Source organism: Ornithodoros turicata, chromosome 6 (assembly GCF_037126465.1).
Source record: "Ornithodoros turicata isolate Travis chromosome 6, ASM3712646v1, whole genome shotgun sequence".
Taxonomy (NCBI): Eukaryota; Metazoa; Arthropoda; class Arachnida; order Ixodida; family Argasidae; genus Ornithodoros; species Ornithodoros turicata.
In genome coordinates, this window is record NC_088206.1 from 21,851,388 (window position 1) to 21,879,071 (window position 27,684).

The window sequence follows — 27,684 nt, forward strand, 5'->3', positions numbered from 1 at the left end:
GCGTGATCCGTTGTACAGGGTATTGTTTTAGAATTACGCCTCACCCGTCGTCTCCAAACCACTTCGCACAATGGTAACGGTAGCTCACCATAGTAACGGTGCTCCAAACTTTCGAAACGCCGTGGATTGGATCGGCTCGGCGCGGTATGCGCGGATAAATCCAACATGGCAGCTTTCCGCGTAGTGCGCATAGTGGTGACCGGCTACCCCAGCTCATACCGACACAACCCATACCGATACAACTCATACCAGACAACCAGTGTTGTGCGTAGCGGCGCTACTGTAATCGCTACTTTTTTCAGTAGCGGAGGTGTAATTCCGCTACAATTTTGAGTAGCAGAACCGCCTCCGCTACCGCTACTTTTGAGGGAGAAAATAAATAAATTAGACGCTAGACTCTAGCGTCTAAAGGTGATTTTACTACATGCTCCGTATCGTATTCAACTGCGAAACCGGTAACGATACATGGTATTCACTTTAGGTTGGAACAGGGCTGGGCAGTATTTCAAATACAGTCGACCCCCGTTTATCCGGACGGTACCGTTCCCGGCGAAATCGTCCGGATACCGGGGCATCCGGATAAATGAAACGACCGAATAGAAACGACCTACAGAGCAAGGTTTAATTAAAACACAGAAATTTTGTCAATGACAGCTGTTCCATAGTAGTGTAGTCACTCGATTCCTGCAAACTTTTGCTAATTGCATAGAGTTGAGCCACGCCGTTGCGCTGCTCGAAGAATGTCAGTGCGGACGCAAAGTGTCAATGTCGGAGCCTTGTTTCTCACTGGCATCATCGGGACCGTCTTGCTGCACATCATCGGAGGCGACAGCAGCAATCACACCGTCATCAGTCATAGCTGCGCACGCGTCATCATCCTTATCAACGTCAACGTAGTCAGAAACCGCAGGCATCACCTACGGCAGTCACAGTGAGCCTCTGCATCAGGGATCGCAGCTCACCTAGGGGAATGTCTTCATCGGCCAACGGGCCGTAAGCAGCAGGCCCTCAGGTTGGAGTTTTCCCCTCTAGAACCGGACAGTTGCTCGAGATATTTCCAAATGACTCGACTGGTCAACGTGACAAACGCATACAAATAGAAAAGGGGGTCATCGTGCACGGTTGTCGCCCCTACGGAGGAATGTAGGTTCCTAACGTGTGACGGGAATAACCCCGACACAGCGAAAAGGGTGACGAAGCGGGGTCAGTGTCTCCTCATGCTCACGGTAGTCCGGATAACTGAAGCTGGATTACAAGAATTTTCGACTGTCGTTCCCTGGAATTCTTGTCCGAGTCCGGAAGCTGAAGTCCGGATAAACGAGAACAAAATACATGGAGGAAAATCCGTTCCCGTGCCTTTTGTCCGGATACCGCGGGATCCGGATAAATGAAGTCCGGATAAACGGGGGTCGACTGTACATTGTATTATAATACCGTTACTGTAATACTTTAGAGTATTTGTATTACGTATTATAATACCCATCTGATAAGTGTATTTGTATTACGAGTTCGAGTATTACTTGCATTGTATTACTGCAAAACTCGTAATACTTATGACATGTCCTGCCTGAGGTGATGGGTCTTACACGTGTATGCTTTCGGTACCATTCCAGTCCTACGAACACAACCTAGTTCTGCCAACAGAGGATCACACTTCAACGTGCAACAAACGGACGATTACAGGAGCTGGCTGACTCAAATTTCTGAGAAACTTCTCCACTCTGAGTGAACAACCCGGAGCCCTTATGGGGTCGTATTATAGAATGGAGCCAGGGTCGGTGCGTCAGAAAGTGAGGCAGAAAAAAGGGGATTATCGACACACACACACCTGCGTCCCGCGAGAGAATGCCCAGAGGGCTGTGCACTGTGCCGTGCGAAGTTGGAAGTCCTCAAGTACCTCGATGACAGCCGCGTAGACTTGTCCATGTTGGACGACTACCCGTCAGTTAAGAGTGTTTTCTTAAGCACTAATTTATGTTCGTCCGCGCCGGTTGAACGATTGTTTTCGTTTGCGAACCTGCTACTCAGACCAAACAGACGATCGTTAGAAGATGGCGTATTTGAAAAGATGTTTCTTCTTAAGTGCAATCAACTGAAATAAACATGCGTTGACCGGACCGGTGGCTTCAGAAATATGTCTGCGATTCCTTTTATAATAACTGTCTGCCACGGCACAAAAGTATTACTAGTTATACTTGAGTAATACAGGGAAGTAATAGTATTATGTATCATAATACTTGAAAATAAAATGTATTAGTATTATAATACCATTTTTAGCAAGTATTATGTATTTGTATTATAATACAAATTTTGAGTATTCCTGCCCAGCCCTGGGTTGGACCGATTCATGTCAGACCAGAGCCTTCAAATCGCTGCTGTCTTAATGCCGCGGTTCAAGCTCTCATGGCTCGCAGATGAAAACCAACGAAAGGAAGTAACCAGCTTGACCGTAAACGAAATGTTAAGGTGTTCGGTCGCCTCAAGTGAGCGCGCCGAGGAAGATGCTCCATGCAGATGATTTCTTTTCTTTTGGGGAGTCAACTTCTACAGCAGATCCAGCTGATTGTGAGCTTACTCAGTACTTCTCTGTGCCAGATAACTTTAATTTGACATCGCTAAAGCAGGGTTATCCAAGAGTGCACGGGGCGTTCCTCAAACTGAATACCGCCGTTCCATCAAGTGCGTCTACCGAACGACTTTTCAACGTTTGCGCCGATACGTTCATCATGAAACGTGTTAGGCTCAGTGACGGGAACTTTGAGCGGCAACTGCTCTTGAAGGTGAATGCAAGTGTGTAATGACTTTTTCAGAAAGTACTGATCGCAAGAAATAAAGTATCAGCATATATGTATATAAGTATCTTCCCTAAGTATCCCTTCCGCTACTTTCTCGCCGAAGGCCTATGAATATGTGATACATTCAAATCAATCATCATTGATACTTTGAATGTATCACATATTCATAGGCCTTCGGCGAGAAAATAGCAGAAAGGTAATTCGCTACATTTTTTTGGTAGCGGTAGCGGTATCGCGCTACATTCGTAAATTTGTAGCGCCGCTAGTATCGCGCTAGTAGCGGTATTTCGCTACCTAAATTGAGTAGCGGGCACAACACTGCTGACAACTCATACCACACTCAACTCATACTGGGACAACTCATACCGGGACAACTCATGCCACACTTAACTGTGTTTTTTGCTTTGTTTTTTGCGGAAAATGTTTTACTTTTATTTTTTTGTCTTGCGGGAAGAGGTGTTGATTTTGGGAGTAGCTTTTTTGTACCATTCAAATTGAAGTCACGCAGGGAAAGGCCATATCAGGAAAAAAATGTCACAGAATGTGACACACCAGTCCTACAGATGACAGTTGCCGACGCACACTGAAAAATAGTTAAAGCACACAGAAATTGTAATCAGAAATGGGGACTTTTTTCTAAAGAAGCCAAATCGAGAATGTCCCACATTTCCACTGTCGTACGGAACCCTAAAACACTAATCCTTTGAATACATGGTCAATGGGCTCAATCCGTATTGCAGCCCAATACGATGACACGTTTCTCCAGGCGTTGTTTGCGCGATGCGTTGGGGTGCCAGCCAAGGACTAGCAACCCATTCTTCATGGTGGTCTGGCAGACTTGTAGAACTTTAGTAGAACGGTGGGAAAAACTAAACAGCCTCCACGTCGAGTTAATTCGTCCTATTCTCCAGGAACGGCTTATCGGCCAGGCCAACGATTAAGGTCATCGAGGGATAAGCCTCCAATCATAAGAACATATATTAACATCAGCGACTAGCTGGTTGCCTCCTATGCTTGCAACCAGCCAGACCAGCCAACTCAGAAATATTCCACACGACGATGATAATGTTGGACAATTTTGATTTGATTTCATTTCAAAATTCCCGATCTTCAATAACCATTGCAGTGCGGTTTAACTATCCTTCAGTGCGCTTCGGTAAATGTCATTGGTGGAATTCTTATATTTCTTTCAGTTTCAGTGAGTGCCGTGATTTAGTTTTTTTCTTCCTGGTGGCGTTTCCAGGCGTGGCATGAGTTTTGAGTTTCAAAAGCTAATCCCGAAATCAACCCCTCTTCCCTCAAAAAAAAAAAAAAAAAAAAAGAGAAGAAAAGTTGAGTGTGGTATGAGTTGTATGTGAGCTGTCTTGGTATGAGTTGTCCTGGTATGAGTTATCTTGGTATGAGTTGTACTGGTACGAGTTGTCCTGGTATGAGTTGTCCAGGTGTGAGTTGTCTTGGTATGAGCTGGATGGTCGCCGGGGTGACCGATTGCAGTTTGAACACGCGTTTCGTTTCCACGGGTAGAAATCGGGTTTTGTAACGTTGCCCGGGGGGCACATACCGGGTTTGACCCGAGGCGACCGGCAATGCATTCGGGGGGTACGTTCGTTGAGAAATAGGGTTAAACCCGAAAACTTCTGGCCATGAGCTGAAGCAGTGATTTCTCCAGAAATAGACCTCTGGTGAAGTGCTGAGATTCCAGGGGGTATTGGACAGTCTCAGAAGTTTCAGGCGTGTGTCACAAAAAGCCATGGAGGAGAACCTAATACAGTCAATAGAGTGCGAAAGAACCCTGTACAGGTAGGGATTCTCAATCGTTATTTGACCTCACTTTTCTCTTTCAGTAGAGACAATGTCGTCACTAACCGCATCGCTTCTTGCCGCAATAATTGTTACGGCCACCATCCATGGGATAATGACAGCTGTCGTCGTGAAGTCACTCGACAACATTGTCAAGTACCAGCTGTCTGCAACCTGCAATGTCCTCAATTGCATAATTTGTGCATCACTTTTTCCGGACCGTTTTCATTTCACCTCTTTCTACGTATTAAGTTTTCTCATATTACTCCTCGCTATCTACCTCTATGAGAGGCAAAAGTTTGAACTCCCAAAAATGTGTCAGGGAGCATTATAGCACTGCAGTAATGTCAATATTAGCTACTGTTAATGACACGTAAAACCTTTCAGGGCTTTGCTTGGTTTGGCGTTGCTCTCCTACGTGTTACTACGTGTATCATTCTGATCTTAGTATGTGTATTGCAGCTCCCAAATATGTATAGATATGTGTGTACTCATGCGCATTATTACTTGCGCTTGTGTTTTGGAACGCTGTATTAAAGTTGTAAAATTGCGAGTAAAAACTGTGAAGTTATCACATAAATCAATCTGACGGCCTATGCCGTCCGGCATGTGGGCAAAGGTCTAATGCAGTCCATGAAGACAGAGGACGACACACGTAGGCTAATTCTGAGGCACAGTAATAATTTACTGGTTCATCTCAAACGAAATCTTCGAAAGGGTGCAAGAGGGAAAAAAGACGCATAACTACGTTTCGCCTTGGTGGCGATCTCCAAGGATTCCAAGCTAGCTCTTAATTTCCCTTGTTTCAGTGGTATAAGGCAGTGACATGCTAACTTTGTTACAGGATTTTTTTTTGCGTATGAATTTACGAGTGACTAATAAACCAAACATACAAAAAGAAAATGGGTTATGTCACACATATACAGGGTGTCCCAGCTAAATTCGAACATCACCTTTTCCGAGATTAAATCAATTGCAATATAGCATATGCTGAAGGGCACTCCTTAGGAGGGCATTAGGAAACTCCTAAGGTAATGTCTCAATTAACATTCAATAATTAACTTTTTAATTATAAAAGCTGCGAAGTTGTCCCATTGAGAACATCTGATCTCTTCGGTCGGGATACGGACATTTCGGTGCACGGACATTTAAGTGTAAAACGTTGCTGAGGCGTCCCGAAAAAACAGTGATATTAAACGGTAGGAGCAACTTATTTATTTACACATGGTAACGAGACTTTCTCTCGTCTCGTTACCATGTGTAAATAAATAAGTTGCTCCTACCGTTTAATATCACTCTTTGATTTACTCACCGCCGGCAACTTGACATCGCCTATTTTTCTGCCTTCGTATCTTCTCGTCGTAATAAAACAAAGGCAACGGGGCGGCTTGGCATCAAAAGTAGTGTTGTCAAGAAATTTGGTTTACACAGAGATGGGCGTGCTCTACCTATTTTTGTGTACTAGTGTAGATTTAAGACCTGATCTGCATGTGTTCGTGGTCTGTCGTGACTTTTTAACTTTTTGGGCATATTTTGCGCCCCATGTTCTGGTCGGTGCAGTACAGATATTTATTATTTATTTATTTCTTCAAGAGCAGATGAAGAATCGCTTTGTCATTTTGTAATGAGTGTTATATCGAAGAGGTATCTTCAAGGTATATATACTGGTATTATGCATTTGAATTCCATTTGTTGTGGACGTGCCCGTTACACCTTTGGTGGAAACGCATCATTAGTTGTTTTTTTGCTTGTATTCCTACAGAATTTTTCTCGGGGATGGCCGCGTATTATCAAGGCCTAAACAACCATATAATATTTCCGTGGTGCCCCTCCAAAACCTGTTACACTCGTTAGCCATAAAATGATTGCGGTGACTTAAAATTATAAAATCATTTCCAACAATAAATTACGTGGTTGACAATTATCGATAAAAGATGAAAGTCACTGAAAAGGTTAGCCAGCTGTAGGACTCGAACCCACATCTTCTGGATTGCCGGATGTCCCTTCTATGTTGTTCCAGCCTCAGAACATCAGTTCTTTCTTGACAATGATGTACTGCTTCTGTGGTTTAGCCTCAATCTTTTGTTTTCTTAACTCGAGAGCAACAGCTGACTGACTGAACCAATGCGTAGTGCATGCCGGAGCGTATGTGTTACGTCTCTCAAATCATTTTTCCCTTTTTTTTTTTTTTTGCATAGGATTCCCTTTACTGCGGACCACATTATCGGTCATAGTGCACTTTTTCTTTTTCTGTCATAGGCCGTGTCCTTCACTAGTCATTTCAATCCGTTCATCCAAATCATAATCTGCAGCGCTTCGTAGTTCTGTTAATGTTTCTTCCTCTTTTTTTATTACCTATTTTTCTTTTTACTTTTGCTGTTCCCCTGGACCTAGCCTGTTGAGACATGGATGTATAGGAATAAGGGAATTTTTTACCCGTAATAGCAGTGCCGTGCAACCAGGCGTTCGGCGACGTCGTGCCTGACATCACGCTGGCATCGGGTGAGAGAATACAGATACAAGGGGAGACGTGTCCACATTTTGCTTCTGAGATAAGCTTTCCTTGCATTCAAATTAGGGCTCAGGATCTAACACATTTTTCCGATTTTCCTATAAAACGTTTCCGTTTAAACGCTTTATACGCTGGAAAACCTTTCCTTATGAAACGTTTAAACGTTGTGTTTAATGCGAAACGTTTAAACGTTGGTACGGCGCACCGGTTCATGTTGGCGTCGTTTTTTTTTTTTTTTGTATGCAGGTATCGTGAGGGAATCTCACAAATGTGATGCCAGGGAATCTTTCCGTTTACCTGATCAAAATGACTCCAATCAAACGATTTCTTCGTTCTGCGTTGCGCAGAAACTTGTGAAAAGTTATTTAAACCTCTAGTCATATGATAAAAAGTTGAAGGTTCGATATTTCCTGTCTGCCTCTCTGTTGCTTTGGACGTCTCTGCTAACGACTCTCTAAACATGTCTCAACGTGAGATTTTTACTCGATTATGTGAGGCGGGAATGAAGAAAAGGATGTCCTGGGTCGCCAAGTGTGGAAGGAAGGTGACCGGGCCGTGGCTCACTCCAAGAACATCTTCATCCGCCAAACTCTTGTAATAAGGATGCGGCAGTCGGAGTAGCAACAAATACAAACGTTTAATGATGATGAGACGTATTTACAGGCATGCATAATAATTTAGGATGGTAAGGTGCCGAATAGGTCGTCGTAGGACGTTCTATGAATGACGACTGACCATTCCCAGACAGAACACCATCTCCCACGGACGTCCGAAATAGATCCCAATGTCCATATCCGAAAATGGATCTCCGTGGGACTTCCCTGGGAGGTATATTCGTAGCCGTATATCCGCAGGGGGTCCCGTTGTGGTTGTTTCACGGATTGTCCAAATCGACTCCGTGATGGGATGCTGCATGGATCATGTATTCCAAGAGAGAGAGAAACGCGGGATGTAGCACAGCACAAATTCGACTTGTCATAAACCAACTCAGTTTCTCAAACCGAATGAGTAAGAAACAGAGACATTACCTCCACAGTGACTTAATACGCCAAGCAGTTTCTCACATCACTGTTGTTCGTGCACGCAATCGAATTAAACTTGCACATCTCACCCTTCATTTCGACCCACCAGCGAACAGGGCTCTCGTACTTGTAGAAGCTCTCGAAAACACCAATGTACAGTGTCTGTTTTCTGTTTGGAAGTGAATACGACTACATTTCCAAAGCTTTTCGGCTAAGTGGCCCAATCTCTTGTTGCTGTTTTTTTTTTTTTTTTTTTTTGAATGCACAAATGTGCACTGGTCCTGACTGTCATATATTACGAGTGCTTGTACTTTTTTTGCGGGGTTTCGCGTTTTAATTGCACAAGTACGCTGTGCAGAATTTGTGAGCCTGGTGAACGTTGAAAATTAACACTGCATTCCCATGCTACCTGCATTTGTAGCGTTTACAATTATATTGTTCTTAGTTTCTACGGTGTTTTTCTATATCTTAGATGCCTTTACAGTAAATTCCAATAAAAACACTATGCATTTTGAATACGTGTCTGTGTGCACACTAAACTTTTTTACACCCTTTTGAGTGTAAGCTGGGTGTGCCATAACTCACACCCTTTTGAGTGTAAAAGTTTGTAGGTATAATAGAATACACCGGCCTCTCAGGGTGTATTTCACAACACATCCACATAGACACCTCTGTAACATCTACTTAGCGGCTGTGCGGTTTGTTGATTTATACTGGTAATTGGACGATACCCTATAAGGGAAACTGATTCAATTTTTGGTGTGGCGTGTGCAGCTTTGTTTCTACAGTGAGTGTATCATGCATATCAGCCAAAGTAAATGCATAATATGAACATATAATGCATTGTGTTCTCCCAATATAGCAATTACGAACTCGTGCCATATTGTATCAATAGCGGGTCTGATATAGGGATAAGGATATACGCGCTTAAATTTAGAGATTAATTTGAAACATCACACAAATGGAATGACGAACCAAAAGCACTCTTAGAAAGGCATTTCCTTTCTATGAGTAAAACATATACTACATATATTGCAAGGTAAATATAGATGGTAGCGAAGCTTGCATTGGCCACCACGTCTTCAAGGGCGGCCATGATAAAGACCGTCAGCGCCATCCATCCGTTGCGGGGCAAACTACAAATTCCGTCATAATGACGTCACCTGTTACGTCACCGTTACGTATAGCGCAGGGCGGGCGCTCGCGCGGCGCGTGCGTTCCATCGCGATGTCGAGCCGCGGAATGTCAGAACCGCTGTTGAAAGCAAATCCAAGAGCAAAAACTCAAACAATTTGTAAACAGAGAAGAATCAACACTAGCGACATGCGTGCAACAAAGGACACAGGAGACCAGGTGGGGGCTTGCTCTCTTTTATCACAGGTAAATTCGCCATGCCGTTGTAAACAGTATAAATACCCACATGAGACAATTGATGTTCTGAGGCTGGAACACAGACTTTTCAGTGACTTCCATCTTTCATCATAAATACCCACGACAGAATAATGTGCAAAATAACAAGTATGACAGTCCATGTACTGAATAAGCACGAAAGGATAATGTACAAATTCCAGCAAGCACAGGTGGTTGCATGCTGCTATAGCTGTCCTCATGTACATCTGGAACTTTCCACATATCTTTCGTACAAAGAAGGTGGAAGTGAACATATTTGCATTTGAAGATCACATTATATGATATTTGCATACTGTGTGGTGCTATGTCTGCCCACAGTTTTTGTCACTGTAAGGAATGCTATGGGGGAATAAGAAGGCACAAGTCCATTAGCTCATTTTAGAAGTCTGTGATACTTTATCTTGGAAAACAGGCACAACAGTATCAGCTTCCAGCAATGACAACCTTGTTCAGTGTGTACACACCCTGCTGATGTCTACTTCTACTTTGATTACAACAGCATTTTTGTATTAAAGGAATGTCAAAGCATCGACAATGTTCTATGCTTCTGCTATTTTGTGCACATTTTGCCATGTGGTGTAGATCTGCAAGCTGCACAAGGTGCTTAGCCCTGCATATAACTGCTCCTACATACTTGCACACAACTACTGAACTCAGCGCAGGATTCAAAACATAAAATTACCTGCTAGGGATCTATGTACACAGGTATACACTTAATACATATCAAAGAATAGGCAAACTGCTGAAGATTCAAAATAGAAAATGTATGCTAGGTATCTATTTACACAGGTGTACAAACACTAAACATATAAATAATTGGCAGCACAGACTACTGAACTCTGCATGGCTGTCAAAATACAAATAACACAGTAAGGAACTATGTGCAAAAGTGCACTTTGACAAATCGTTTGCTTCACAGGAATGAAAGAATTACAAGATATCATGTGTAATCTAGGTTACAACTGAAAGCACTGGATAGACAACAGAACCATGCATATCCCTTTGCATGGAAAGAAAACGTCTGGTTACATCACAACAACGTGCAGAGATTACGAACTTAGTATCGCTGCCTGCTGCAGTGCCTTCTGACGTAACGTACTACTTCGTACCTCCTCATTCCTTTCTCGTGCAAACCAGAACAGTCATACCCTCAGAAAAAAGTGAAATAGATCATCATACACGGATGAAAAACACAAACTCAATGTCTTTGGCACAAGTATGTCCAACGCTTCACACAGCTTGGACCTGACTCCTTGGGAGCTGAGGAATGTCTTAATGAACGTTGGCTTTGAAGGCTTCCTCACACGCACCCACAAACGTCGCAAAGGCAGGAAGAGGACCCGACAGCTCCAAAGTCAGTACTGTCTACATTCTTGACACACAAATAAAGCAATAGCTGGCTACTGTTCTGAAATATGGCATTCCCCCGAGGAATGTCCCAAGTTGGACTTGGTGGTTTGAAATTGAAAAGACGACGATGAAGAAGAAGCTATGAACAGTCACAAAGTGCGCAGTCAACGTACAGCAAACTCGTAGCTAACAACATGGAGAGCGACAGGAACCGGAAGAGTACTCGGCTCTGTCAATAATCTTAGGTATTACTGGCAGACCGCGCGAATTGCTACATTAAAAACATGCATATTGCATTAGTACAGACATTATTCGCGCCTCCGATTAAATTATTTTTGTTTACCTTCGTAGTTTGCCCCTCAACAACCACGCTCGCATGTGTATCATGAAGGGCGCAGGGTTGCTAACACAGATTTCGTATTTTTTCCCGCCTTCGCTACCATTTATATTTACCTTGGTGTACACGCCATTCATATTCCATGACAATGTTGAACATTTTACAATGAGGCAAAACACCCTTGAACCACTGCACCCTTATTACACCCTTAGCACACCCATAACGCACCAATGTAGATGTGCACCCAATTCACACCCATCTGTGAGAGTGTCAGCCTCGAAGAGGTGTAACATGAGTGTGATCTGGGTGTGTATTGCAAAATACACCCCTCTTACACTAACATAGGTGTAAAAAAGTTTAGTGTGTGGGTGCATGAGCTGTAACAATCCCATACATGTCCCTGCTATGACCTCTGAGGATCATAGCAGGACTTCCACAGGATATCAAAACTGCGGCCACGCGGAGCTCCACAGGACATCCTCTACATGTCAACTCCCCAAAATGGTCATATCCTGTGGACGTCCGGATCTCCACCTCAGGTTTTCCACGGGAAATCCACAGGAGAGCATTGTTCCCTTTGGGTTACGACGTGGCGCACCGCCGTTAAATACTACGGTGGCGCCACTAACACACATTGACGATGGGCATGTCAGCTGACGATGACAATGACGCTGACACGACCCCTTGTAATAAAAATGAAATGTCCTCATTTCATGGTCACTCTTGAGGTACTAAACACTTGATAATCAAAAAAATGATAATCATCGTGACATTCTGTCTTTCTCAGTTTTAAACAATGCACCTCGACTCTTACCAGGGCCCTTGGCAGAATAAGGGCACTGAGAAAAGAGAACTGACAGAATTCCTCGAAGTTACAACGTATATGCTAAGTGTGGCAAATCCATACCCGTTACAAAAGAAAAAATCTCCTGATTTTGAGTACAGTGAAGTATACAGAAAAATTGTGAAGTGTACACAGTTGTGACAAGAATATGTGCGCGACAAAATCTGACAGTGAACAGAATACCAAAAATGAAGTACTGACACAAGCACTCCAAGCATGGTATACGAGAGCAGGAGTCAGGGAAATCAAGCAGGGAAAATTGTCAAGCCAAATTTGTTCGTTCATGAGACGAAGCATCCTTCGCTCATGAAACGTCTGTTTACATTTGTCGAGGCGTCCCACCACAAGTGCAAACTCTCAATTTCAAGTCGTACTAGGTAAATTACAAGGGTAGACTTAAGTTGAAGTGATAACCAAGTCGAAGTGACTGGCCATTGCGAAAGAGTAAATGTTACGCAAGTCTGCACTATAAAAATCGTAAAACGTAACGTGAGGATAGCGGTAACAATAGATCTAAGCAGAACTAGATGTTGGCATTAATAGCGATAAAGATATACGTCTCAACATACCTTAAGTTCTTGTCTGAACTGAAGATAATTACGAACACATCACTATAACGTTTCGCGTTTCGTGCGAAGTCTCTTCAAAATCGTTGATCACTGAACGAAGTTTCTTTTCGGTGAAGAGGAAAGTCCTTGTTGATAGAAGACGAAGAGGTACAGTTCCAAGAAGTACATAGCGACGAAGATGAGGCCGGATCAGCTGATTACAGGGCACTGATGTTGCGTTTGCTGAAGACCAGTCAAATGTTCGTGAAGGTGACTACGGATACGATGAATCGTGAGGTGAAGTTCGCATCGCTTGAGCAGGCTGTGCTGTATGAAGACACTCGTGGTCCTTGCGTGGATCACTTGAAGATGACAACGGCGATGGCGATGAACGGCTGGACGATATGTCCCAAGCAGTGTGATAGTCCAGGAAATGAGCTGAATTGGCTCAAAAATAACACATCAGGGGAAGTTGTCTGAATATTAATGGCTTGTGCTTGGAAGATATGTTACGATAACGAGACATGCTACGCTTACTTCGAAACACCAAGCTATCACCAAAGACTAAAAGATAGCATTCCGGAACATTAGTCGCGGAAGCTCAATATATTCCGTTGCAACTGACTGAAGAGTTACAAGTGTGGAATGGAGGTTTAGTTTTCGACAGGAAAACTTAAAATGGCTACAACTGAGCTAGAGAACGGCCTCGAAAGTCACTCGAGGAAGGCACGTTCTAGAACGTTAGGCTAAGCAACTGTTAGACCTAACTGAAGAAAAGGGTTTAACTCTCGCGCGGAAGAAATCTACGTTCTACACCGCTAAAGAAGGTTTGAAAGTCATGAGTAAGACATGACGGCTGCCTAGACTGAAGCAAGCCATCAGGACACTAGTCTCGTGAGAGAGAACGCTAGTGACTTTACTGAATAGGACAATGGCTGACCTTGACAAGGTTACCGCGACTGTTGGTTGCTGGAGGACGAATCCAATACGAATTGCTTAACAACGTCGAAGAACCAGAAGATGGAAAACACGCCTTCGGTTCAAGCACCCAAGCTGATGGAGCTATCTGAGTACCTCGTACAAGTGAAAAGAAAACTCACTATGCCTCTGCTGACAAAGGCCATGGACTGCGCTGAAAAACGATCTTGCCTTTGAACTCTGAAGACTTCACTCCGAAGATTGCCGATCCTGTCGACTGCGCCATGTGAGGCGGGAATGAAGAAGGGGATTGTCCTGGGTCGCCAGATGTGGAAGGAAGGTGACCGGGCCGTGGCTCACTCCAAGAACATCTTCATCCGCCAAACTCTTGAAATAAGGATGCGGCAGTCGGAGTAGCAACAAATACAAACTTTTAATGATGATGAGACGTATTTACAGGCATGCATAATAATTTAGGATGGTAAGGTGCCGAATAGGTCGTCGTAGGACGTTCCATGAATGACGACTGACCATTACGACGTGGCGCACCGCCGTTAAATACTACGGTGGCGCCACTAACACACATTGACGATGGGCATGTCAGCTGACGATGACAATGACGCTGACAATTAGTATTACGAGTACACTCCTACCAAACTTCTGAGCAAACCCTGCAAGGCCGATTTGTAATATTAGTGCCTTCAAAGCTACTATAGACAGTAGACACGGATCGGTAGGCTTGGTGATCTCCCGAGTGAATTCGATCATCTACAGGGTGTCCCAGAAAACGGCAGAATTCGGCACGCTCTTCATGTTGGTGGGGTAAAAAAGTTACCTTTACTTGGCAAATTGCTGAGTTCACTTCGCAAAAATTTACATCATTAAACTTAGGTTACACGACATTCACATCAGGAGGTGGCAAAAGCCAAGTAAGAACAAATGCCGTTCACCGCATAATTCTAGGTGGCGTACTTTTTTTTAGAATACAATGACACGTTTTTTGGGACACCCTGTATACCAGACCTCCGAATGCACCGCCCCTTTATGCTAATTACTCCAGGGCGATTCCACGCGAAATGATCCAGCGGACCTGCTCAGTCCTCACAAAACTATAGCGAATTTTTACGAAAATTTGTTTAGTAGTCCCTAATAGTGCAAAACGACACACCACGAAACGTTTCTTCCCAAATCTCGTATTGTTCTGCTCAGAGGAGACCGCCGTTCAATTCTGCGACGTCTAGTGACACCCCTGGCTTCCCGCCAACGGACAACCGACATTCTTCCCCCCTCTATGTTGAACAGAGTTGATCCCACGCTCGCTTTCCGCATGCCACGAAACACATCTCGTCAGGATGCTGCATTAATCCACCGCATGCGCCTCGATGTGGCCTTTACAGCTCAGTGGCGTTACCGCTTGAGACAAATTGGTTCTCCCACCTGCTGCCACTGTGGTGCTCTTGAGGATCTGGAGCACATTCTTCTTCATTGCCCTCACTACGAACCTTCCCGAACCACACTCTCCGAGTCTCTTCGTCAGCTGGACTCTCGCCCTCTCTCCCTACCGACATTGCTTGGTCCCTGGCCCAATCCAGCCCAGCAACGCTCTGCGCTCAAAGCTCTTCTGACATTTCTGGACACCATCGGACTTCGATCGTTATTGTAAAGGGGCTCGTTATTTTATTCCCCCCATTCCACCAAGCACTGGGGTAGAGTATCGCCTGTTGCGATGAAACTCCCCACTCTCCAAGGCCGAAAATAAAGTTGTTGTTGTTTCCCAAATCTCAATGTGGCGGGTGCTACACAGGAGCAAAGTTCGCAGCGCTGGCGAAAACCGTGCCTGGTGTGAACGGCAGATGCGGCTCATAGAAAGCACCTAGAACTGTGCGGTTTTCATTTGCGTATAGAGGAAACCATGCTTTACACAGCGTCCAAATCCCGATTGTCGTGCTGTAATCGGTGCTGGCATACAAAGGCCGGAAGTTTCGCAATTTTCCTCCTACTTCGTGATTTTTTTGTGGAAAATCAAACCATTAAATTTTAATGAATATTTTTCCCTGACAAGGCTTCGTGGAATACTTCCACAGGAAAAATCGCAAGTCACGTAACTCTTGTAGTCATTGCAGGAAAAAAAGAGGAAGTATGCGATTCTTCCAAAAGTCGCTACAATCGAGCGTAAAACACGCAATGAAGAGGTCGGAAGAGACGCCTGAAACGCAGTTTTATAGAGCGAGCCTTCCTCTACAACATATTAAAAAATCTCGATGGTGTTTTTTCGAATACATGAGAAAATAATTTTTTTGTAGTAGAGGGTATTACGGCCACACTGACCCACGCTGCATGTATCCGGTGGGGTGCTATATTTGTTTCTTGGGCTCCCGTTTTAATTCCTCGTATTTCTGATTTTTTTCTGGTTGGTTTTCAATATGACAACTACCCGGACCAAAGGAACTTGGCTTCAGGTGAGCACTGTGGAGTTCCAATCCACCAGTATGAATATTACAGGCGTGTGAAGTATGTTCACTTGATGAAAGTTCCCTTTAACTGTCACATTTAAATGCTGAACGATTCAGCAAAAATATTAACCACGAAAAGTCTAACAAATTATAACGCTAGAGGAAAAGACGAACGTGCAAAAAAGTCATTTACATGACAGTACTGGAAACGACTGAATCTCGTGGCGGTGGTTCATCGTTCATGCTGTCCCAGGTTCCAGTGAGGCTCACAGCTATATAAAGCCTTGCACCATTCGCGTATGGAAGCGTATACCCGCGGATATCCGCAAGAAACTTCTGGGTTCGGATGAAATATGGACGCTTGTTGTGATCTGCGGATCAGACGCGGACGGCGCCGGCTGAGGAACGGGTCAGACTCGGATAAACCGCGAGATTGCGCCATGAGTTTGCTTCCCAGTAGGTACAGAACATAGAGTACAAGGTGTACGAAAGCCGCTCGCGCATCTGAGAGAGATCTATGGCGTCTCGAGTCGAGGTGCGCGTTCGGCGCCGATCTTGCGTTTCACTTGCAATAAACTCTACTTATCCCGTTTGGTGCAAAATGTGTTGCTGTGCTTAGTGCCATATAATCTTTCGTGGAAGCTTTAATCTGTACTTGCTGTCGTGTATCCTTTGGTAGCATCATGGACGCTCAGGACCTGTCCTCGCTAGAGAAGCTATGCCGCTCCGGGGTTTTCACTGTCAGAACGAAAGAGAGGAAGTCGCCCGTGTGGATGAAGTTTGGTGACAGCTTTTTTTGCTGGCGTTTTTCTTTGTTGCTGTTGTTGTTGTTGTTTTGTGCTGACGGGAAATAACGTTTATGTGCTGGAAAATTGGCCTGATATATCGAGCATAGAAACTGAACTATTGCTGCGTGCCGTGGGAGACGCGGATTTTTCGTATAGGATGTGGATGTCAAAAAGCTCATCCGCGCAGGGCTTTAGCTCACATGCCAAAATTATTACTTAGACTTGCCCATCACCGCTAATCCCCAATCTCCGTTGCCGGCATCGCGCACACCGGAAACAATGCCATAAACTTAACCACCCAGGGGGCGTAATCGCTTCATCGTCGTTACGGTCGTTACAAGCTAACGAGTGGGGGGAAATTAAAAAAGGCGGGCGGGAAATTTAAAAACGTGGGCACGTGAAAAAACACGTGCACGGCGCTCTTTGCGCGATACGTGAAGGCCGTGGTACACGTCACGCGCAGTGTGTCACGTGCCCACCTTTTTGAATTTCCCGCCATTAAGCCCCTTGCAATACACGTGTTATGCTACAGAAGCAAAGATTATGGTAACCTTGCAGAAGTCTGTGCCACAGCATATTGCCTGCTCATTATACCCCAACCAGACCAGAGGAAAATTAAAAATAAAACGAATTAAAACAGGAGCCCAAGAAAAAAATATAGCACCCCACTAGATACATGCAACGTGGGTCACTGTGGTCGTAATACCCTCTACTACAAAAAAAAGTATTTTCTCCAGTATACGAAAAAACACCCTCGAGATTTTTTAATATGTTGTAGAGGAAGGCTCGTTCTATAAAGCTGCGTTGGTTTCAGGCGCCTCTTCCGTGTTTTACGCTCGATTGTAGCGAATTTTGGAAAAATCGCATACTTCCTCTTTTTTTCCTGCAATGACTATCAAAGTGACGTGTCTGGCGATTTTTCCTGTTGAAGTATCCCTTAGGGTCTTGGCAGGAAAAAATATTCATCAAAATTTAATGGTTTGATTTTCCAGAAAAAAATCCCGAAGTAGGAAGAAAATTGCGAAACTTCCGGCTTTTGTATACCTGCACCGATTACAGCACGACAACCGGGATTTGGACGCTGCGTAGAGCATAGTTTCCTCTATACGCAGAAGAAAACCGCAAGTTCTAGGTGCTTTCTATGAGCCGCACCTGCCGTTCACGCCAGGCACTGTTTTCGCCAGTGCTGCGAACTTTGCTCGTGTCTAGCACCCGCCACATTGAGATTTCGGAAGAAATGTTTCGTGGTGTGTCGTTTTGCACTATTAGGGACTGCTAAAAAATATTCGTAAAAATCCGGGATCGTTTTGTGGGGGCCGAGCAGGTCCGCTAGATCATTTCGCGTGGAATCGCCCTCCAGCTTGATGCTCGCCTACAGTTGCCGGCGTCCAGTGCCAGCGCTACCCCAAAGCAGTCATATGCGGCCCGCGTAGTTCCTCCAAGGTTCAATGCGGCCCGCAGACACAAATGAGTTCGGCACCCCTGGCGAACACTAAAAAAAGAAAAAAGAAAAATGATCGGATATCGCCATGGTGATGGGAATATTGGGATAACGTTAGCTTAGGCTATTGACAGTACTTTGTCGAAGGCGAAGTTCAACGTCACCTCGAGTATTTGCAAAAATCGCCCTGGGTGTACTATTTCATGCGCAAAACATGAGTAGTAGTCAGTCAAACTGTATAAGAACCACTTCTTTCTAATCCAATTCTAAGCCAAAACCCAGTTCTAATCCAACACAATCCAGTTCTAAGCCACCACAATCCAATTCAAATCCAACGCAAGCCAGTTCTAAGCCATGTGATTGGTCGCCATTAGCTCCGCCCACTTCACGTTGATTGGCCCATGCTAAGCCTACTGATCATTGATTGGTTGACCGTAGCTCCGCCCCTTTATGCTAATTACTTGGCTCCCTCTACTTCACGCTGATTGGTGCATGCTGATCGCTGAGTTTCGCCCCTTTTTTCTAATCCAATTCTAAGCAAAAATTCCAGTTCTAATCCAACACAATCCAATTCTAATCCAACACAAGCCAATTCCAAGTCATCTGATTGGTCGACCACTGATTTGGCCCGGCCCACTGATTGGCTGAGCCTTCACTAGCGCCCGCCAGGGGGCGCGCTCGGTAGCGGCCCCGCTGCGACTTCAGACAGATTTCAGACAGACAGGCAAAAAAATACATTTCGACGTTTATTGAGTACATATTTGAGGCAAAGCATGGCAGTCTTGGAGAGATTGATTCCTTTGACGCTCGGCGTGGTTCCGCGGAAGTGACGGATCATGTAAACATTTCCGGGACAGCTGCCAAGAAAAATTTCGTCCTCCGTGAGTTGGCACTTCCACGTGCACTGGATATCTTCATAGCTGTCGCTCACGTCCAGTGAGTGAAGGCACTTGCTCTGCGATCCAGTAGCGTTCCTGCCCAGGTTAATGCCGAACCGCATAGGTACCACGTGCCACTCTCTGATGGCCAAGAAGTCGCCAGGGCATTCGTGCGCGTACGTGTACTTATCCGTCTTCAGCTTGATGCTCGCCTACAGTTGCCAGCGTCCAGTGCCAGCGTGCACAAGACAAGCGAGAAGAGAACAAGATACCACATCCTTCCAGTGACGTAGTCCAAATGACGCTACTCCATCTCATCCTCTGCATTATCTGAGGGGGAAAGAACGCCAGGTGAAATCACGCTATCTACGTCATCCGCTTGAGCTCACCATATTTGCAGCTTCCGTACAGGTAGGAGTCGACGTCATTGTAGAGGTACCGTTTGCCGTCATACGCCATCAGACTTCTTTTCACATTTCTGATGGTGTACATGCACTGTTTCTTTCCCACTATTGACACCTGTTCGTGCGATACGCTAGTGTGCTTGAATAGGGTATCGCGGTACGTGTCATGGAGGAGGTTTTTGCACAATGTGTTTTTTTTTACCCCTTTAGCTCTTGCTATCTGTTTTCCCCCAGCTAATTTGATGGAATACATTTTGGCTTTCAAGCATATTACTTCCTCGATGGGTATGCTACCAGTTTCACTTTTGAACGCGCCAAGCCTACCGCGATTCCTCTCGCTGTACAGCGGATGATCCCGGTCGAAGGAAGACAAGCCTAAATGGTCGTCGGCGATCCCACGTAACTGATCTTCGTAGTCCTTGCAAAATAGGCCGAGGATTAGAGAATCCGTGTCACAGTAGCAGGTAATCACCAGACAAGTGAGCTTACTCAGCAGGGTTTCATAGTAGAACGAGTACATGGTTAACTTACTCAGTTCTAAAATCGTAAAGCCAATCTGCAGGGGGAAATCGCATCGCACTTTTCGTTTGCGCATTTCGTACATGGCGCAATCGGGGGACAAAATTTCCATTCGCACGCATTCCGCTCGACTCCCGAGGCGACTCTCCGTTTCCTCATCGAAGGCTACTCGAACATCCTGCATATTAAATTTATTTAGCAGCGTTCTCCCGAAGACCGCATTATTGGAGATTTTAGAGAATTTTTTTTTAACGTCGTGCCCGAGACAACACATCTGGCAACATTGTTCTCGATGTAGGGATGCAGGAATGGTGCCTGACGAAATTTTAGAATAACGATGAATTTTTTTCACCCTCATGCCCAATCTACAATAGAGCACGAGTAGCGTGTAATGAACGACGTACTCGACCTTGTCCTTGCACGTGAGCAGCAGCTTTTTGCTGTTTGCTGGCTGATACATTAAGTCTTCGAGGAGCCCCCGCTGGAATGACGAGAGCCATTCTTTTGGGATGACCGTCTTCTCGGGAGCCAGGGGGAAGTACAGCGTCAGCGCGTGGATAGATTTTGGATATTCCAAGTCGCACACGTAAACGTACCCCGCGTCCGAATCCGTGGGATGATGCATAAAATCCACTGAGCTAAAATCCTCGACCCATTCGAAATCGCCGACGGGGAGGCGCTTTATCATACTGAATTCGTAAAGATTGTTGCAATCTATGTACGATATGGTACACCTCCTCTTTATGGGGATCATAGCCACTGCACAGAGGGTTGTTAGGCCGTAAATGACTCCTGCTCGCCTGACAGAGCCCACCTCTAACACTCGATTCTATGGTCCGGTACATGTCCTCGTCGATGATCAATTCCAAATTTGCCTGTGTGTAATTTAGGGCGCATTGCCACGAATAGGATGCCGGAGAAACGCAATGAAGCAATTCCAACCCGCGCGCGTCGTAGCACAGGCGTCGGAAGTGCTGCATTACATCAGCATGTAATAGGGCATTCGTTTTCAGGTACAATGCATTATAATTAGAGGTGTGCGAATATTCGAAATTTCGAATACGAATCGAATATTTGTGATATTCGATTCGTATTCGTATTCGAAAATTTGATATTCGAAGTTTTCGAATATTCGATTTTTTTTCGAATATCATAGTCAGTGATGGCCACTAACTACTTCTACAGTAGTTTAACTATAACTACGAACTACTTTGCGATTGAGAAGTTTAACTAGTAGTTCAACTACTTTTCAGGGGAATAGTTAAAACTACTTCTTTAACTACTGCAATGTAGTTTAACTACGTCGATAACTACTTAACGTTGTCCATCAACACCAATCACTTGTAGTGTTCTTAGACACCTAAATATGAATCATAAGCAATGATAAACTTTGGCTCAAGCCATTGCTACGATCGTCAAATACAAAGCTTGTGGCGGGATTCTTTCTGTGCCTACGCGATAAACTAAGTTGCAGAATTATTTCACAGCAAAATTAGGCTTCATTAGACAAGCATTAAAAGTGAAGATCTAGTACACATGCACGACACAATTGCTCTGCACCTCCGTTCTCATCAAACAAGCAGCACAAGGTAAAAGTCGGAAGCACAATCGTGCCGTAAAGCTTGCGGCAAAATCGGAAGTAGTTGGCGTCTTTCCAATAACCTAACTACTGTACTTAAAATAGCAGTTTAACTACTAGTTGCCACTACATTTCTGCAAGTAGTTGATAACTACTTTTTAACTACAACCAGGTAGTTTAACTAGTAGTTTAACTACTGGCCATCGCTGATCATAGCAGCTTATTACAAAGCTGTTGCTGCACACTGGAATTTGTACGTTGCGGCGACGAACATGCATAGTAGAACAGCTGCAAAGCGACGCGCTGAGCTTCCGAGGTACGCTCATTAGCGAATGCGTTGCTATACGTTGGGTAACCGAAACCGAAACTAGTACGCAGTTGTGTGGCAGCCGCCATTCTAAAGTACCACCCCAGTGAATCCCGCGACAGCGGTACGTTTCATACATCGTCAGCACAGTCGCGGCTTTAGTGGATTGCTAACGAACTCTGAACATTCGTATGAGGCCTACAGTTCGGTGAAATTACGGTTAAATATTGAAATTTTGTTGAGTTGAGCTTAACATCGCTGTTTACCGTCCCATTGCATGCATAGCCAAAACCTGCGTCTCGAATGCGTTTTTCGGTCTCGATTTGTGGTTGTCAGCGATATATAATAGAATCATGGTCGCGTGCGATGACGGCGATAATCGAGGAGTGGGACGTGTTAATATTTCGACATAGTTTCTCCAACTCCGGCGCTCTGCGACCGTATGAAAGTGCCAACTAGGACGACAATAACGCTGCAGTCATTTGAAACTGCACTAACTGCTGTTACAATCTATGATAGCAAGACGCATATATAACCTGAAGCCCGATCTGAATGGAGCGATTTTGCTCGCGACTGACGCGCGTCACCGTCGGCACGACAAAGTTTGAGGCCCGCGCGCAGATTTTCGCCGTGAAATGAAAGGAGCGCTGAACACGAACGTCGCGGGAACAATCACACTTGATGACCATACGGCGATTTGTAGATACGGCGATTTTGTAGTTATTAGTAGTAATGACTGGACACAGACTGTCGGCAACGCTACAAGGCTTCTGGACACGTTTAATTAGCAATTAGAACTAATTGGGACCCCCACGTTAATCAGCATCATCCAATGAGTCATCACACTAATTAGGGAGCATCTAAGTCGTGTCCAGACCACCCTGTGCGTTGGCGACAACCTGTGTAAATAAAAAATAGGTAGAAAATAAAATAATAAGATAGAAATAGAGTGGAGAGAAACAATTTATTCAAAAATCAATGACGCCGTGACGAAGAAACCGCTCCGAAACGTCCCAGTGACCAGCACCCGCCATGTCGGTAGTTGGCGACGGGCAGTTGCAGAGATCGACGACAGGTGGCCACTTAGTTGCCAGGCATCACACCAGATGGTACCACCATCATAGCTCTATGCAAGAAAGAGAACAAGATACTAGCGGCAGGTAAAAATGGCAGCACTGCTAAACAAGTCTAGGCATGCGAGAGAAAAGGTCTAACTGCTACTGCTAAACAGCACGGAGAAAGCAGTACACATCGGGGAAAAGGCTTAGGGGCAGCGATCGCTTAGGCCTAACCACAGCGCCTCAACACTATACACAAGGCGGGAACCACTGTGCACACATCGCTAAACATGCGTCAACACAAACAAAAGGCTTGCTCACCGCTAAACAATTCTGTACATGCGAGAAAAGGCTTAACACGAGCGCGGTCAAACGCGGTCACCGCTAAACACGGGGGCACGGCAAATATGCGAGAAAAGGAGCGCGCCAAATCACTCACCCTTTCCCCTGCCACGACTGCTCCATCCGAGAGTGCGGAGCAACCGAGCACATGTCTGCTCTCCGCGACAACCAGCCAGAAACTGAGCGGGCGCGGGGACTGTGGAGCAACCGAGCACACGTCTGCTCTCCGCGACAGCCAGCCAGCAACTGACTGGGACATCGCTCCGCGGCAGCTACGCACGCGCGCGCGCGTTTATCTGTATAAAGGCAGTAGGGGACCAAGGCGCCGTAGGGGACCAAGCTCTTCTTGAGTCTCGAAATGGTGTACATCGTTTGCTTTATACTCTGGATGGTGCACTGCTTCTGAGAGACCGCCTTTTCATTGAACAGAGAATCTCGGTACACTTCATGCAATAAATGTTTCCTCACCACGTCTTTCTCAACTCCTTTCGCTCTCGCGATCTGTTTGTGTGTCCCAGCCAAGAGAATGCTGTACATTTTCGCTCGGATGGCTACGACTTCCAGAATAACTCCGCCTCCCGTCTCGTCTTTGAAGTACCCCATCTGATTCGCGTGCTCGTCGTTGAAAAGTGGGTGGTCCGGTGGATAGGAAGACAGATCTAACTCACTCTCAATCTTCATCAGCTGCTCTTCCAGGCTTTCACACGTGAGAGAAAAAATTATGCTGTCCGTGTCGCTATAGATCAATTGCAGTGGACACGTCAAGCGAGAAAAGAGCGACTCGTAGATGAAGCTGTACATTCGGACTATGGATATCTCTAGAATGGCAAAGCCCACGTAAAGTGGGTGCGTGTATTTGATGCGGCGTTGTTTCATCTTGTACAAGATGCACTTATCACTCAGAATGTGAAAATGCTGACTGTCGACTGAGCTAGCTTTTCGGAGCGCGCTTTCTTTGTCGTAGGCTATAGCATACATTTTCATGCGTCTCACATTTTGTATCGACTTACCGAACGTGCTGTTTGACATGGTTTTGTACAGAAGTCGCTCGAATTTCGTGGTCGCGGCGTTCCTCAACGCAACGTTTCTCTGCACGAAGGTTCGCAAAAAGTTGTCTTGACAGAACGAGAGGATGCTGTGAACACGTTTTATTTTCATGCCCAACCTCACCTACAGAGCGAGCAATGCATAACGAACGACGTAGCGTTCTTTGTCGTAGCACGTCAGCAAGAGTTTCTTTGTGGGAGGGGCGTTCAGCGACACCGCATCTTTCAGGTGGCGTTGGTAGGGGGAGAGTTCGTTCTCGTCCACGCAACTGTGTTCGGGTGCTAGGGGAAAATCCCTGGTGACAGCGTGCAATTCTTCGGGATACGACAAGTCTACCACGTAGACGTAACCCACTTCCGAATCGTGAGGAATGTTGAGAAAATCGATCTCGCTCCACCTCGAAGGATCGACCCACTCAAAACCACCTGTCGGGAGATGGAAAGTCATCGCGTATGGGTACAAACTGTTCACGTCGAGGTACTGGATAAAAGTGTTTTCTTGCTGCGGGTCGTAATCGTCACACCCCTCGTGATTAGCCCGACAGTATCTGTGGAAGCTGTTACAAATGCCTCCCCTGATTCCCTTCTCGATCGTTTCGTACATCTCGCGATCGCTCATGAGCTCGAATTTGACATTGGTGAGCTTCAGAGTGCTGCTCCACGCGTAACTGGCGAGGGACATGTTACGTAAGATATCCATCCCATCCGTCTCTAGCGCAATCTTCCTGAAATACAGTATGATGTCGCAGAGCTGACAAGCGTCGAGCGTGACGTAGAGACGCGTGTAACCGCTGAGGTTCTTACATTCGAACAATTAGAAAATCTCGAGGGCGTACTGATAGTCCTTGGCCGTGATCTCTTGGTCATTCAGGTCACTTTTCAAAGCTTCCTTTGGCGGTAGTGTGGGCAAATTGTACGCTTCGAAACTGTCGACGAAGGTGTACGGGTAAATGCGCTTCCTGAGGAGGCGCCGGAAACGGTCACCATACATTTGACGGGTACAATGAAACATGCCCTCGCCACCGCTGGCGAGGAGGGTTTCCACCAGGTTCGACAAGGACAGGTTGAAAAACTGCGTGGTATCGCGGATATGGAGATCGCCAATGTTGAACCCTCTTTTCTTTTCCGAGCTCGAAGCTAGGATCCACGGTTCGCCCAGATTTAGAACGTGCATGTGGCGGAGAAGGGAGCTCAAATCGTATTGCAGGTTGTGCACGCACACGACGGGTTCTTTGGTATTACGACATTTAAGGTTACACGTATCACACAGCGTCGCGACAAAATTAGAAGAACCGGGCTCTACGAAGCGGGTGTGGTCGTGATGCGACACCTTTCGCGTATGTCGGTTGAATTCGATTCCACAAAATTCGCAGTGTGTAGCGCTCGCGTGTCGCAAGTGGTCTTCCATACTCATGACCAACGGTGAGGGACAACGGTTCAACCTATCGATTTGATTGCTAAATCGCTTGAGCGAGAGAAAGCATTTCTCTGCCGCGTTGGGTCCCAAATAGCCATCTAGGCCTAGTATTTTTCCGTCCCAACTTCTCACTACAACGATGCAGTACGAGCTCACCCTGTGCACACTCACGGCGTCCTTAACGAGTGCGTCCTTTTCCAAGACCGTGTTTTCCGTGTCCAACACCGCGAAATAGGGATAGGGATGCATGTACTGTATCTTGTTGAAGTAGACACTCTCCCATGCTTCTGGCATTTGGAGAATCACTTCGTTTACGTCTCGACACAGACGTTCGTGTTGCTGCAATGCCTCTCTCGTCCCATAACCGGACGTCCATTTCTCGCAATAAAAATAGTCACTTCGTCCCATGAAAATGCTAAATTTTTTAATGCCATAGAAATGCTGCCTAACCTTGAGCAGATGGACTTTATCTTTATGGAGCATGCAGGGAACCCGTCCAGTAGATATCGAACTCGTCTGCTCATCGAACACGTAGATGTACATGGAGATTTTGTTTTTTCTCTCCCACAGGCTAATGTCTACGTATGTGACTGGGAAGCAGGGCGGCCAGTACGTTACGCGTGTCTCTGGATTTGAAGGATTCATGTATTTGCGGTATCTGGCATAATCGTTTGGTTTATTCCTCAAAGGATGTAAGAGTGCCAGCACGCTATGCTTGAAACACTCGTTTTCGTGATTCGGAGGGAGTTTGACATTTGTGAGAGTCCTTGTTTTTCTGTTCAACATTTCTGGAAGCTCGACCGTGCACCGAATCCGCTTCGGTTTTAAGCGCGTTAGTTTTAAGTCGACACATTGGACGTCGTTCGAGGTGAAACCAGACCCTTCTCTCGCATAGTTTTCTACACGTTGCGAGGACTCTGCGATGGCAGCGTTTATCGCGGCTTCGATTTCTTGACAGTTATGAATCACTCTCATGTGAAGGTTCACGTGAAGGAGATGAGAAGTCAACCCGTCGGCTCCGTCCTTAACCATAAGCACCTTAACCTTCGAGCACAGTCAAAATTTGAAAGGCATGGGATAAGCTTCGAGGACGCGCGTGATTGCTGTAGCTATGCTCGGTAGATAGAGTCGCAAATCGTCGACGTTGTCGTCGTGCGGGGAACAGAGAAGCGTGTACCTAGTAGCCGTTCCGTCAAATGCCTCATCTGTGACAAAGAAAGGAAGGAATCGTCTCTCCTTGACGGAGGGTTGATTCTGTACGACGTGTTCTCGTAATTCAACGATTCTGCGTCCCTGGACAGGCTCAGCTTCGTTTCGAAATTCTGGGCTCGCATCTGGTGATTCATCTCTAGCCCTACCAGACAGAGGAATGAAATCTGCATACGACTGATCCCCTTACCACATGAGCAGCTCGTGTGCACTGTCGTGCCCATCTAGGGGTTCGTCGTCGTCCGTTTCAGGTATTACGAAAGGCGGACTACTGACTCTGTCGTCGTCGTCATCTGAAAGGACGACTGAGCTGTTACCAAGATTCTCTATTCTAGCTTCGTGCTCTCTTTCTATGGCCACGAGCATGGCATCGATCGGGTCGTACTGACACACGAGACAGCGCGGCACTGCGGTCAAACAAAATCAGTACGAGATTCCCCCTCACGAAACAATGCTCAGTTTTCCCTTCAGTTAAGAAACGCTTGAGATTGGTGATGAATGAGGATGGGATGAGTCCCTGTGTGTGTGTGTGTTCAGTGTCATGCGGTGACAGCGGCTATTGGTTCCTGAAAAGCAATGTCATACATAGAACACACTCTCACAGCAGAGGCGGTGAACTTACATTTTGCTCCACGAAACGCCTCGCGTCGTGGATGAATACCCCTCGTGGGCTTTCGATCAATCATCGTACAACCAGCGCACTTTTT

General features: G+C 45.6%; 1 protein-coding gene and 1 long non-coding RNA gene across 5 annotated transcripts in view; one reads left to right on the forward strand and one right to left on the reverse strand.

The window, feature by feature from the left end:
- The window catches only part of LOC135396411 (uncharacterized), a 45,068-nt gene extending 39,881 nt beyond the window's left edge, over positions 1 to 5,187 (forward strand). Inside the window, exon 6 of one of the 4 annotated variants that reach the window (XM_064627375.1) lies at positions 4,640 to 5,187. In XM_064627375.1, the coding sequence (XP_064483445.1) occupies positions 4,640 to 4,929 (290 nt within the window). In that variant the 3' untranslated portion in view covers positions 4,930 to 5,187. The remainder of the gene's footprint in view (positions 1 to 4,639) is intronic. The other 3 variants (XM_064627376.1, XM_064627377.1, XM_064627374.1) reach the window with 3 other exon arrangements.
- Positions 1 to 27,684, reverse strand: part of LOC135396413 (uncharacterized) — an 85,056-nt gene that overhangs the window by 37,513 nt on the left and 19,859 nt on the right. The gene's annotated exons all lie outside the window — the stretch shown is intronic.